This window comes from Simochromis diagramma, unplaced genomic scaffold (assembly GCF_900408965.1).
Source record: "Simochromis diagramma unplaced genomic scaffold, fSimDia1.1 OVJJ01000402.1, whole genome shotgun sequence".
Classification (NCBI taxonomy): domain Eukaryota; kingdom Metazoa; phylum Chordata; class Actinopteri; order Cichliformes; family Cichlidae; genus Simochromis; species Simochromis diagramma.
In genome coordinates, this window is record NW_024386972.1 from 5,343,323 (window position 1) to 5,357,796 (window position 14,474).

General features: G+C 42.2%; 1 protein-coding gene across 13 annotated transcripts in view; it reads left to right on the forward strand.

Annotated features, from left to right (window-relative positions):
• The first annotated feature begins 5,912 nt into the window (after nucleotides 1-5,912).
• The window catches only part of nrxn1a (neurexin 1a), a 66,440-nt gene continuing 57,878 nt past the window's right edge, over nucleotides 5,913-14,474 (forward strand). For 7 of the 13 annotated variants that reach the window (XM_040038782.1, XM_040038788.1, XM_040038785.1 and 4 more), the window contains exons 1-2: nucleotides 5,913-6,316; nucleotides 7,397-8,829. In XM_040038782.1, the coding sequence (XP_039894716.1) occupies nucleotides 8,097-8,829 (733 nt within the window). In that variant the 5' untranslated portion in view covers nucleotides 5,913-6,316; nucleotides 7,397-8,096. The remainder of the gene's footprint in view (nucleotides 6,317-7,396; nucleotides 8,830-14,474) is intronic. The other 6 variants (XM_040038784.1, XM_040038783.1, XM_040038790.1 and 3 more) reach the window with 2 other exon arrangements.

The window sequence follows — 14,474 nt, forward strand, 5'->3', positions numbered from 1 at the left end:
GCTGGAAAAAATATCCATATATCCATCCAAAAAAAAGTCTGAAAGTGTTTCTAATTTCAAGCATCTTCTAGAATCAGGAACAATTTTTATTAATTCTAGTGAGAAAAAAAGCAGTCAGGAACACACTGTAAACAGAAACTGCTTCATCAATACTTCATTCAGTGACTGCATGTGAATGAATTTGTTTATGCATGTCACACTCTGCACTAGAAACGCTTACCACATCTTCTGTGGTGTTTCTTTATTTCACAGGGGAACACAGGGAGGAACGTTATTATTTGATAATGCCATTTGGTCCAAAAGGTCACGAGGATGGGAGGAGAGAGCGAGAAGAAGGAGGAGGAAAAACGAGTAGTATGAGGCAGTTATGGTGGAGTGGTGTTGGTGGTCAGTCCAATGGGAAACCAGGTGCTGATGTTGGGATAGTTTCCATAGTAACTCCTCCTCCTCCTCCTCCCTGTCTGGTTCGCTCCTCTTCTCTCGCCAACACTCCCGTCACACATAAGAACACCCACTGAAACAAGTGCACAACTGCTCGCTCAGACCTCCCATCTTTACCTCATCGCGGGGTTTCTGCGGTTTTGCTTTGATATCTGTTGCTCAAATCAATTTGAGCCTTTGTGTGGTCATATTTATTTACCATAAAGCTGCCTTCTTAACAGTCGTCTGCCTTGGTGGAGCAAATGTGTACATAAGCAAATATCTCAAACAGCAGTCAGACTGTGCAATCCTCTCCAAACAAACACAGCTAAAGATGGTAGATAGCGTACAAAGACAGGATTAAAGATGGAGTGCATTTAACAGCTGAACATCAGTGTAAGGACTCCATTCAGTGTTTCTTTAAAGTGCATCTTGAATCAGCTCCTCCAGTAAGGTCAGGGCTGTTCTTTTTACAGGAGGCGCCAACCTTCAGCTGCCAGTTTCCCAGTTCTATAACTCATTCTCCTTCCAGCACCTGATGAAGGTGTCGGTATGACAAAGTAGTAGTATGGCCAAAGTATGGCTTGTACTCTCAGTTGAAATTTAATAATGCCTATGTCAAGTTATATGTAACCAAAGTCCTTCTAGAAGACATTTAGTGACACAGCAGTCATCTTATTAACTCCCTTTATTTTGAGGCTTCTATCAAAATTATACTATACCCATATTAACAGCAGGCAGATACAGTAGGCCAAGATTTTTTTTAAAATACACTGGACTTCATGTTTAGTATATAACAAGAAGATGTGCATGCTACTGCACAGTTGAAAGGGCTCTAATCCCTTAATAGTGCACAACTAGATGATTGGCTCATATGTTTTCCAGTTCAGCTGTTGATTGGCTCCTTGGGGGCAGAGCGAGGACAACCGCCATCCAGAACTGTACCATAAATTTCTATTGAGGATTCTTTGTTCCATGTTAATAGGAGTGTGGTTTTCAAATAGAGTCATAACATAGATATGAGATATGAACCTCAAAAACAAACAGCATTCACATCACCATCATGCCTGATTAGAACAAAGAAAATCATCTTTGGCTTTGGATATTTGCTTACAATAAACACTAACACTTCACACAAAGACATGCATTTGTTCTTGACATACATGAAGTTTGAACTATTTGCACATTGTGAATGACAATAATTACCTATAGGTGTATGGAAGTCAATTTCAGATGTTTTAATTTTAGTCATTTTGTTCTTGAGCTGGGCTTGTATATAGATCCAGTAGAAGAGAGAGAAGAAGAGCAGCAGCAGCAGCTGGCCCAGGGAGCCCAGAGAGAGCACCTTTGAGCTGGGCTCAACACAGCTGGAGTCCCCTCCCTCCCGGGGATGGGCTGGAAAAAAGTGTTTGCTCTGCATGTGTGTTTGCTGAGGAGCTTGGATGGGATCCCAATCTGTACAACTAGTTTACACCACATGCCCCAAGTATGTGGAAGCCTCAACTTTTGCGAATTTCAAAAGTGGATGCTAGTGCATGTCTGTGCATTACACAGTTATACATAGTGATGAATTAAAACTACAAATTACGCTCATTTTTATATTTCAGGGTTTTTTTAAGCCTCAGTTATCTTACAAACATAAAAATATTTCCATTTTTTGGTGGAAATGTAAAGCAAAAGCACTTTTTGTTGCCTGTTTTGGCATCTGGAAGTGCAACTTTTGTGAGTTTTGCCACTTTCGTCTAAGGTTTCTGTGATTCAGTGCTTTTACTCAGACCAGTGAACAGCCTTGCTGACACTGGATTAGACCCATTTTACCTTCCTTGCATGAAATGTATGGACATAGCCCCTGTGAGCTCACACAATGTTTAGAGAAGTCCTGTTAGAAAGCCTTGTGCTGAGCTTTTTGATCATCTACATATTGGTGTTTTTTTAAACCTGACATGACATCAGAGAAATGGTTCTGACTAAAAAAAAACAAGGACAGTGCATGCCACATCCCCTGGATCTTCCTCCTTTACCCAGGTCATAGAGAAAGGGTGCTGAGGAATCTTTCCCATCGCCTTTGTTTTAAAACCTTGTAGCCTTTTTGCAACCTAAGAAGACCTCCATTATGGCTGTTAGAAAGAATGCAGGTTCAAACTTCATTCTTCAGAGCAGGAAGCCAATCCATCTTTTATACTATCTATGAATACTTGAAATTGTATTAGCATTGTCCAACTTTTCCCAACAGATCAGGGACTTAACACCGCATGCTTCTCTGTGTCTGGCTGCAATATTCCCCACAATCTGACAATGGTGCGAATGGACTTTAGCAAAAGTCATTTGTAGGAATTTTCCTCTGTATAAGAAATGAATGCATACAAAGTCCTGGCACAGTAAATTACCAATTCCATCATAACTTTAGTGCTTTAATAATGTATGGTTGGCGCGCCTGAACTTACCTCACGGCACACTGGCGTGCATGGGCATACCATTTGAGACCCACTGCATAACACACACAAATCATGAGTCAGGGGGATTTCAAACACTGTTCTGAAATATATGCACACCGAGGTTGCTAACTGAAACAAAAGTTGAAACTAAAACTAGTTGTGGAAAAAAAAGTTACACAGAGTGCTTGTCATGTTTCGGCTGTGTGAAGGCAGGCAAAAAGGTGGACCCAAGAGCAGGACTCACAGAGACACAGGTGAACTCAAAACCCTCAGCTTTATTGAGGAAAAGCAGACTGAACAAAGAACTCACTAGACTGGAATGCAAATAAACTAGCAGGACGGCAAACAGAACACACGGGGGGGAGGGGTAAGAGGATGAACAGACGTTAACGACGCGACACTGACACAAAGACACACTGGGTTTAAATACACTGAGGCAGTAATCAAGGGACGAGAGACAGGAGGGGAACACACCTGGGGAAAATCACAACTGACGAGGCAGGGGAAACGTAACCTGAAAACACTCACATAAGAGAAGGACCTTCAGAATAAAACAGGAACCCTGGACAGACAGAGGGACATACGGGCAGAGAAGACTAAGCACAGGCAACCTAAACTAAAAATGAGGGCAAGATAGCAAGACCTAAACCAGAAATAATCATCATCATCATCGGATAGCTAAAGGAACAGAACATAATTATAATCAAAACAGTATCACCAGAGAATAAGAAATGATCCATAATGCAAAAATAAACTAAAACATAAGAAACTCAAAATGCTGGGTCGAACCAACCCAGGACCGTGACAGTGCTGTAAAAACGTATTTGCTCTCCTCCTGATTTATTCATTTTTTGCATATTTGTCACCCTTGTTTCAGAGCATCAAACTAATTTTAATATTAGACCTGAGGAAATACATGGTGCAGCTTTTAAATGAAGATTTTTTTTTTGTCTAGCATGAACAACCTGTTTAAGGTAATGCCAAAGCATTTCAACCTGATTTAAGTCAGAAGTTTAAATAGGCCACTCCAAAACCTCTTTTTGTTCATTTTCACTTGTTTAACATTCAGAGGTGGACTTGCTGGTGTGTTTTGGACCATTGTCCTGCCACATAAACTAAGTGAACTTGAGCTTCAGGCTGGACATTCTCTTTCTTATATAGAGCAGAATCTATGTTTCCATCAATTACAACAAATTCTACAGGTGCTGAAGTAGTAAAGTAACCCCAGACCATCACACAACCACCACCATGTTTGACTGTTGGCATGATGTTCTTCATATGAAATGCTGTGTTAATTTTATGCTAGATGTAGCAGGACTCAAAACTTCCCTGAAAACATTATGCCTTTGTCTCGTCAGGCCACAGAATATTTTTCCCAAAATGTTCAATGTTGTTCAAGTTTATTTTGTGACCTCCTGGATGGGTCGTTGATGTGCTCTTTGAGATATTTTAATAGCCTGGCCACTTCGGGGAAAGTTCACCGCTGTTCCAAATTTACTCCATTTGTGGATAATGGTTCTTACAGTGGTTTACTGGGGTCCCAAAGCTAAAAGTGGCTTTGCAACCCTTTCCAGATTGATAAATGACTTTGTATCTCATCTGTTCTTGTTCCTTTAGATCGTGGCATGATGTGTTGCTTTTGAGATCTTCACTTCGTCAGACAGTTTCTATTTAAGCAATTTCTTGAGTCAACGGATCTGGCGGCAATCAGGCCTCGGTGAGGCTAGTGAAATTGAACTCAACTTTCCCCCAAAATTTGGATAATTAACAATAAAGTTAATTAATAATTTAAAACCGGGAGGCAGTTAATCTGTCACATATAGGGCCAAGTAGATCTGGAGAGCTTTATTCTCTTAATAAATTCAATAATCTTTTTAAAACTGCATTTTGTGTTTGCTAGGGTTATCTTTGTCTAATATTAAAATTTGTCTGATGATCTGAAACATGCAAGTCAGACAAATATGCAAAAACTAAGAAAGAAATACTAAAATCCACTAAAACAAAACATTGTGCTCATAAAACTGGAAAGGAAATGTATTTCTTTTTCAGCTTGTTGCATTTGACAACAACCTGCCCATTGAGGTGTGGGTGCATCTCTTTACCTAGACCCAGGATTTCAAGATGAGTGTGATTCAACTGTGTTTGTTTGGAATACCTTTTGTAAGGTTCTTAAATCTTGACCCTGACAAATACCCTCATTATGACAAATAAAAAGACTAAAACTAAAACTGAAACTAATGAAAAGACAGCAAAAACAAAGTGTTTTAAAACACTTAAAAAGAAAATTGAAACAATAAATTCCACTGTGGGAACAATAACTAAAATCAATTAAAATCAGAAACTGAAAATAAAATAAAATAATAATAATAATAATGCTCAGATTCTTATCTAATATATGGCAGCCATAAATTATTGTTGAACATCTCAGTCTAATGTGCTGACACTATATGGTTGTGGATTTGTTCCAGTTCAGTCACTAGAGCGTGAGATTAACACTCCTGGCACAGTTAGTAAGACACTGGTGGGCTTTAAGGCCTGACACAGAAATGGCACTAGCTCATCCCAAAGGTGTTGGAAGGGGCTGAGGTCAGAGTGTTCAAGGGCCTTATCCACCCTGAAGGTTTCTCTTAACTGGAACTAAGGAGGGTGTGAACAGTAATATGTCCGTGTGGTGTCTGAACACCGTATGTAATCTATTTTCAGATGGATTATGTTTTCTCTGTGTGAGAAGAGAAACAGATTGAGAGAGATCTGTAAACTGACACGGCCTCTTCAATCCGTCCTTCCCCCCACAGTTCACTGAATCGCTGTCTTTACTCTCGCTCCTGTGGCGCCAGTGAAGTAAAGGCCATCCTCACTGTCACTCACGGATTTAATCATTCGGATCTACCCAGGCTCTCGCCTCATTTTCTGCCTCCGGTAATAGCGTTTCAGCTTCGTACGGGCGGTGAGTGCGCGCTGTCCAAGGTGCTGCAGCGGCGCGCGGCCCCGCCCATCCTCTCCTCTCACTCTCTCTCTCTCTCTCTTACACACACACACACATACACACAAATACACATTCACACTCCATCGTTCTCCTGCGACCACGTGACGTTCCCTCTGTCGAGTCTCGCGGAGAGCATCAGACTGCACCTTTTCCTCCTCAGGAGAACGGAGAGGGGGAGAGCGGCATTGAGTCACAGAGAGAGAGAGAGAGCGAGCGAGAGAGAGAGAGATTGAGCGCGAGAGAGGAAAGGGGAGCTAGAGAGAGTGTGTATGAGAGAGAGAGCAATAGCACCTTGTCGCCTGGAGGCGATCCTATGATAGTTTCGTCCCTGTCCGGTAGACCGACTCAGTCTGCCACCAGGCGCGCGCCTGCTCTCTCCTCTCTCGCGAATTCGGGGGAGATTCTCCTCAAATGGAAGGGAAATCGATGAGCCGCGCGCGGCACTGTTGCCACGGAACCACAGGATGCGCGTGAGGTAGGTCGGTTTTCTAGTGTAATATGTGCCTGAGCTGAGGGAACACCGCGGTCGGTTTGCCTTTTATTTACCGGGGCGAGGCTGCCACGACACTATTACAGGTGTAATTCCAATTAAAACAGCAGGTTAACCGTATAAAGAAAAAAAAAGAAGTAATTAACATGTAACCGGTGAGCTAAGCTGTAGTTAACGCCAGGCGCTAAGGGCTCAGGTGATGAGACCGAACCCCCGGTGTAGTCGAGAGGGAGAAAAAAATGGAGAGAAAATATAGCCGCAAATCGAGAATCGATATTTCAACCGCATTCATTCACCCCGTCTATCAATAACTGTGATGTCGCCGCTTTTCGCCTCTCAAAGACTCCGAGAAGACGCTACGTGTAGTCCACTGTGCGTGTGCATTTGCTGCCACTGTGGGGTTGTGCCGTGTGTGCGCGTGTGAATGTGTTCAACTGTTTGAAATGGGCTCTGAAGCCGTTAATTCGATAAAAGCGAGGCGGTTTGAGTCATCCGCCGCAGCGCGCGGTGCTGCTCCCGCTCTTTGTGATGAACCTAACACAGTGTTTGACGGTGCCGCGAGGTAGCCTCGTTAAACCCATTTACAAAATAAACTGAAACACGAAAGCTGTTGATTAAAATCTGTAAGAATACCGCCAGTGTCAGAGTGGGTCCAGCTGTTCTTTTTGGACATTAAGGCCGCCGCAGGTATGGCACCTTATAAAAATCTCCTGCGGCATGATGGGAGCTCTGCTGAAGGAGGTGCTGTTTGTGTATGTATGTATGCGCGTGCCTATATACTGTATGTGCTTGGCTTAAACCACTGCCGTGTGGGCTGCGTGGAAGTAAAATTTCTACGTGTTAATCTGTATGTTTATAAAGAGTTATGTGGGCCTGCTCCTTGTGTAGTGTGACAATATGATGTCTTTGTGTGTATGCGCGCAGAAATGCACGAGAAAGAGTAATCTGAGAACAACAGCGGGATCAGGTTGTGTATGTGTGCGCGAGAGTTTGTGTATTGTATATATGTATGCGTGTGTGTGTGTGTGACCCTGGTTGATTGTGCCGTCTCTGTTCTCTCTGTAGGTCGCTGGAGAGAGTGATGACGCGGCAGTGAGAGACACACATACCTCACTTGCACACACACATACATTCGAACACACACACACATATTTTTTTTTTTGCCCACACACACTTTAAGTCTTGCCCTACTAAGAAAGGGAGGAGGGGGAGAAAATACTGCTATGACGGTGTCATTTCTCTCCATTACCAGTGTGTGAGACACACACACACACACACACACACACTTGCACTTGTACTCCGTGGGGAATTGCCTGCATGGGGGATAAGGCCCTATCTAGGGCACAAAGATGGAGTTCACATACGATTTGTCACATATCTAACACTCACACAGACGTTCGCACAAACACGCACACCTGGAATCTCATATGTCAGAAGATAAGAATAAAGACTGAATGGAGAGGAGACACTGAACATCTCAGAGACGACACAAACAAGAGGCCAAGGGAAAAAAAGATGTCCAAAGCATACTGAAAGGATGGCGGGAGCCGCTGTTTGACCCCCTCCCTTTCCTGGAGCTGAATCCTATAGGAGCCAACCTTTGAAAGGAGCACTTGCAAGATAGAAGGGTCACCTGAGAAACCCATAAAGAGTTCTTCAAAGGCCCCTACAGTTGTCACCATGAGCTGTAGGCTAGAGGGAACACCCCAGCTCTAGCCACTATCTCCTCCCGTGTGTGTGTGTGAGTGTGAGCGTGAGTGTGTGTATGAGTGTAATGGCGGTTTGTGTTTGGGCGGCAGCCCCACTGCTCTTCCTGGGGCTCTGCCTGTGCAGCGTGGGGGGCCAGGCCCAAGGCGAGGTCCTGGAGTTTGGAGGCGTTTCCAGCCAGTGGGGGCGGTTCCCAGTATGGAACGCTTGCTGCGAGAGTGTGCTGAGCTTCAGCCTGCGGACTCACAGCCAGGAGGGCCTGCTGCTCTACCTGGATGACGAGGGATTCTGCGACTTTCTGGAGCTGCTGCTTCTCCACGGTCACCTTCGGCTGCGTTTCTCCATCTTCTGTGCTGAGCCGGCTGAGCTGCAGTCAGGTGTGGCGGTGAGTGATGGGCGGTGGCACGCAGTGCGTGTCAAGCGGGATTGGAGGAACACCTCGTTGGAGGTGGATGGGCGATTGGAAGGATGGGCGGAAGTGAAGAGTAAGAGAAGAGACATGACAGTATTCAGTCATACCTACATGGGCGGGGTGAGCCCAGAGCTACATTCTTCGCCCCTCCGCCTCACCTCTCCTTCAGTGCGGGAACACCCTGCCTTCCGTGGCTGGATCACGGCAGTGAGCATCAACGGCTCACTGGTGACGCTGGACGGCTCAGAGGGCGTCACAGTAACAGCTGGCTGTGGCCCAGACCATCAGTGCCAGAACGGAGGGGTGTGCAATGTGGTCAACGACCAGGCTGTCTGCGACTGCTCCGACACCGGCTACCAAGGCAATGACTGCAGCGAAGGTAAGGCCCAAAATCATGCTGACCCATCATATACATCCCATCCTTTACACATACACATGTACACCTCAAAAGACACATGCACATACGCTTACATATGTGGATTAACATCTCAAAATTTATACCTCTCTTTACAAACACCAAGTCCTTCAACAAAGATATCTATTTCTCATTCACACCTTCACATTTACCTTCAATTTGTGTGTATGGACCAGCAGCCTTCACAAACAGTGCAAGACATGCATACTGATTATGTTTGAGATTGATTTCATACGCCTGCCGGTGGCTCCCAGTTTAAGTGAGCTCCTCCAGAACCCAAAATTAAGCCCACTCCCAGGAAGAGAAGTCAGTGTAGTGAAGCTGGAGAAGAGAGCTTGAAAACAATTTGAAACAAATTCTTGAAAGTCACTAAAATGCCTGGCTGCAGGTTTTGAGGAGCTCAGTAGGTGCATTTGGCAAAACACAATAACTATATAGATCAGTTGTGGACATGGCTGTTGGCTCATGTTGAGAAACTCTAATTGGAGCAGGGCTTAGATGCTGGAAATCAGTGGTTGTTATATGGCCGACACCTGCCTGCCTGTGTTAATGGATTTGCATTGATTCTAAATGGCCTTCAGAGGTACCATACATAGGGTGCTGAATGATGTGTGTACAATCTATCGCCTGCCATTAATTTGAACAGCTTGCAGCCTGTTAAGATGCTCTGTTTGCGTCTGTGTGATTGTGTGTAATGATTTTGTGTCAGTGCTTTTATGCATAATAAAAAAGGAGACAGTGTTGTGTTTATAAAGATGAAAAAGTCAGACTATAAACGCTTGTAAGTATGCCGCAGATCGTTTTATAACTGCTAGAAGACCTTCTCTTAATACTTCCAGTAGTGCCTTTGGTCACTACAAGTGCCAATACATTGGGCAGCGTACTGATGGCTGTTACAAAATTGAAACAGCTGCTTAATGAACTCAGCTACCAGGTTATGGTTATCATTGCAAATTCGTTAATTTCCCCCTTCTAAGTTGTGTGTGTCTTCAGATTTGCTTCAGTTCATTCAGAGATAATTTGCATTCTTAATCGATAGCTCTCTAAAACGAGTCTGTGCTTTTTTGTTTTCAGCACCAGCGATACCAATCAGCCCCCCCCAGCAATTGATTTTTCTTCTTTTTCCTCTTCTTTTTTTTAAATGACACAAATGCATCAGCCAAAAAACAGCCGAGTGGCCTTCTACCATGGCTAACCTTAAACCCCACCCAGCACCAATTTCAACATCACACATCCCCTTTAGCCACCCGTCATATCACACCCTAGCATTTAGTGGACAGTAGGCTGGCTTAGGTTACCATGGAAACAGGACTAATAAGAAGACACGATGAAAGATGCGTTCCTAACCCTCCTGCTTCCACGCCTCAGCTCCAGCCTCCCCCCTTCTGCACTCGTTTGTACCTGCAGCTCCAAATGACTTCAGGCATCATATCTGCCACGCACTCTTTCCACTCTGTTTACACGCATGTGGCAGTGAGTGGAGATTACTGCGTGTTTAATCTAGGAGGCATGTTCACAAATCGGGCCACCTGTCCTACAACAAACAAGGGAGATGCACACAAACGAGGCAATTAACAAACAGTTAATTAAAAAAAAATAGGAAGCATAAGAAGTGAACCTAAACTAATAATGACAGGTTTAGTTGTAAAGTCAACACACTGGGTTCAGGTGTTGCCAGGGTTGCCTGTGTTGTCCACCTCTAGCACCTGGAAAGAAAATAGCCACACACATTCCATAGCAGGTGCAGATGGGCATTTTAAGAAAAAATATTATTCAGTACTTATCAGTTTCAATGGTGTCTTTACAGATTTTGCATTGGACCTTGTTTTCAGTTGTTTTTCTTCAGAACTTTAACAGCTGTTGCATTTTGTGGACTCACAGAAACATTTGATTTCCCCATGTCTCACATGGTGTAGTGGTCTGGCGATGGTCATTAACATCTGTCCATCTATTTTCTTAATTGCTTATTCAAATGAGAGTCATGTTGGAGGGCTGGAGACTATCCCAGCTATCATAGGTCACACTGGACAGGCACCAGTTCATCACTAGGCTAACAACAGAGAGACAGACAACCATTCACACTTACAGTCACACCAATGTCCAAATTAGAATCAGTTAATACCTTAACATGCATATTTTTGCACAGTATCGGCACAGGCAGAATATGCAGACTCCACACAGAAAGGCTGTGTTACCTCCTACCAGCCACTGGTAAAAACAAGATGATAAATAAATGTTTTAAGACAAGAATCAGTGACATAGTCTATTTATTGATTTAGAATTTAATGACTTTGAAATGACCTTATTAACCACTGCAAAAGGCAACATATGGGCTTCTTTTCAATATACTTTTTTGCTTCCTCCTCTCGCATCTCTTTCTCGCATCTTAGCTCCTCCCAGTGAGGATATAAGGTGAAGATGCAAGGACGAGATGCAAGGACAGCGGTGCCGAAGCTTCCATTATACAAATCCATGGATCCATAGTGCCAGCCTTAAGAGCTGCTGGTTACTTATAACAGGCTTCACAGTTGGACGCCCTGTCTAACTGATTCATAAAGATTTCCTAGAATCTTCTATAAGGAACAATTTAAAATTTTACCTTTTAAAGACAGATGGATATGAAAATCTCTTGTTTCTAAATTCATGAAATATGAAAATTGTTTAATACATTGAATTAGCTGCAGCTATAATAGTAATTAAATGAACATTTTAAATCCTCTAATTCATGTATAGAACAGTGCTGTTTGTTCTGAATTGTTACATTATTATTTGCACTAAAATGCGCCATGCGGCTTCATAAAAATGTTTTCGATTGTAAATGAAAAAACAAATTGGGGCTTTGCTTGACGCCACAGCACAACGGTGCATTGCGCCTCAGTATGTGCTTTCTGTCAATCCTGTAAATGACACTACAAAGCAAGCACTGTAAAAATAAACTGCTACATGTGGAGTTTTCCGGGTCATCGGAGGAGAGGGGATGCGAGGAAGCAAAAGTTAGTGCAATTAAAAATCAGACGCAGCGCGGAGAGGGTCATCAAAGGCAATAATGAAAGTCTTGACCACCACTCCTAACATGCCACAGAGATAAAAACGGTATTAAAGCAGGTACGTTTATGTTCATTTGTGAGGAAATAATTAGTCTATATGAGAGAGAAATAAGAAGAAAATTAATTAGCAGCTGTTTTGATGATTAAAAATGAATTAATTAGGAAGAAAATACAAAGAATGTCCCGGAATGTGAGCATTTGATGTCTTTCTTTGTCATATATGAAAGTAAACTGAATATTTATTGGGCTTTGGACCGACTAATAAAACAAGCAGAGTATCTTACCTTGACTATTATTTAACTATTTTCCAATATTTTATGAGCAAAAAGCAATTAATTGGGTGAGTCATCTGCTGATTAAGTAATCATGAAAATGCGTCTAAGCCACTTCTAAAGTAGAAATGCCAAATATTCCCTTGATCTAGTTTCTAAAAAGTGAGAGATGCTGTCTTTTTTGTCATTTGTATCATTTTACATTTAATATATTTATGTTTTGGGCTGCTGGTCAGAAAAAATAAGAGTTTAAAAGCATCATCTTGTGCCCCGGTACTTAACGCCAGACAATTTTTAGTATTATTTAGTAGTTTTGGCATTTTGCAGACTAAATCATTAGTGCTAAAATAAATAGCAGTTGTTGGGCTTTTGTGCTGCACGTGTGTTCAGGAAGTGACAGGTGAAGCTATGATCAGCTCTGTGCAGAAACTCAGTGCTGCACTGAGAATTAGGTATGATCCAAGCCAGTCTAATCCAGTCTGCTGTTCTGCTGCTGCTGCTTAGGGCACAGTGGGAGACAGACAGACAGCAGTGGCACACGCATACCTGCACAAACACGTGCAACACAAAACATACAATCACACAGAGAAACACATTCACACAGTGCACTGGCTCCAGCACCAGCATTAGTCACAATACCACTGAGGTTCCTAACAGCGGTGTAGCTTTACAGGCTAAATAAGAGGTGAAGATATTTTATGTAAAAGCTCACACCAGATACAATATCTACTTTTCTCTGGCACTCGTCGCTCAACAAGAGGCCACTTATTCCTTTTAAGGGGGTGTTTTATATTCCTAGTGTTGGACTCACATTTCATCTGTGAGTGAAGCCAATTGTTTTGGAAAACATGCGCCAGAGTCATGTTTTTTTCTCTTGGCACCAGTGGCTGCTGTTAGTAATTGTAGTCACATAAATTGTAGTCTCGAGTTTGGAGGTCTGCTTAGATGGATGTGCTTCAATGTCTTAAGTAAGAAGCTTTGTAGCATTACATGGTTAAAATAATTTGGAAATTCTCTTTTCAAACTAAATTGCAGCTTCAGAGAAAACATATTATGGTGTTTTACTTTAGAGCTGAAATTTGCTCTGAGACTTGGTATTGTAGCTTAGCATTAAGTTTTGGTGTAAGCAAATCAGTTCAGACTCTTCTCTTTTTATTTTTGCAGATTAAGATTTCAGAGTTTAGGCCTAAATGTTGAATGAAAATGATGTGCAATTGTAACACAACATTTTTCAATGTTTTCATTATTTTAATTATTAATTTGCATAAAATTGCAAAACTTCTGGGTTAAAATGGCCCCCCCCAAAAAGAGTTAAAAATTTCACTGACCGGGTTGCACCCCAAGGCATTTGTAGCTGAGCTGAGCCAGGCTTTCCCCTCATAGCCATGAGGTTTGGCAGATAAGGATATAGTGCAAAATAGCATGCCTTTTATTTGCAGTTTATGCATCAGAAATGGGTTGATACGCTACGTTTTGGGGACATAGTTTTGAGAGGCATTTGCAGACAGTGAAGTTCAGATAACAAACACTGGAAATAGCATAGCTGTTTTTGTGTGCAGCTGCATTTTTGGTTTCTATATTTGGCCAGCTTTTCACGTATAGCGTCACAATTATTAATTGCTTTTGGATTTAATATATTAAATTCTTTGTGGGCAAAAAGAAAAAGAAAAGAAGAGGCAAATTCTATACCCTAAATTCTAAAGCAATCAGTCAAAGGAAAACTAGCTGATTTGTGCAGTTGCTAGAAGGGGGGGAATCAAATGCCTTGATTGATAGGAAGGACAATAACAAATTCTGTGAGGGAGGAAAATGCATCAGTTTGTTATGTGGAGGAAACTGCAGTTAACCAAAAGGGCAACTCAGCAATTAAAGAAAAATGAGAAGGTGGGTTCAGCTGTGTCAAGCATATCAGCAGCAGTTTTTTCATCTGTCAATTTCATCAGTGTACATTAGGCACAATAATTTTTTTTTTAAAAAAGCCTAAAGAAGCTTAACAGTCAGCTCTTGAAGGTTAATTGAAATCTTTTTTGGTTACTTACTGGTAGTAGTATTAAAAAAAACTCACAGACATTAGTTCTGGAAACAGATTTAATGGACTGAGCTTTTCTACTGAAAGTGCAGTTTTTCTTAGCCAGCTAACCAACACACAGACCTTGGACAGAAGAGTGCAACACCATCTTTAAATTCTCAGAATCATTCTTGGTTCAGAGATATAAAGAAGTTGGTGAGGAAAAACTGAGCAGATGATGTGTTTTCTTTGGATAGCCCACATTTTCTGGAGGGCTATTTT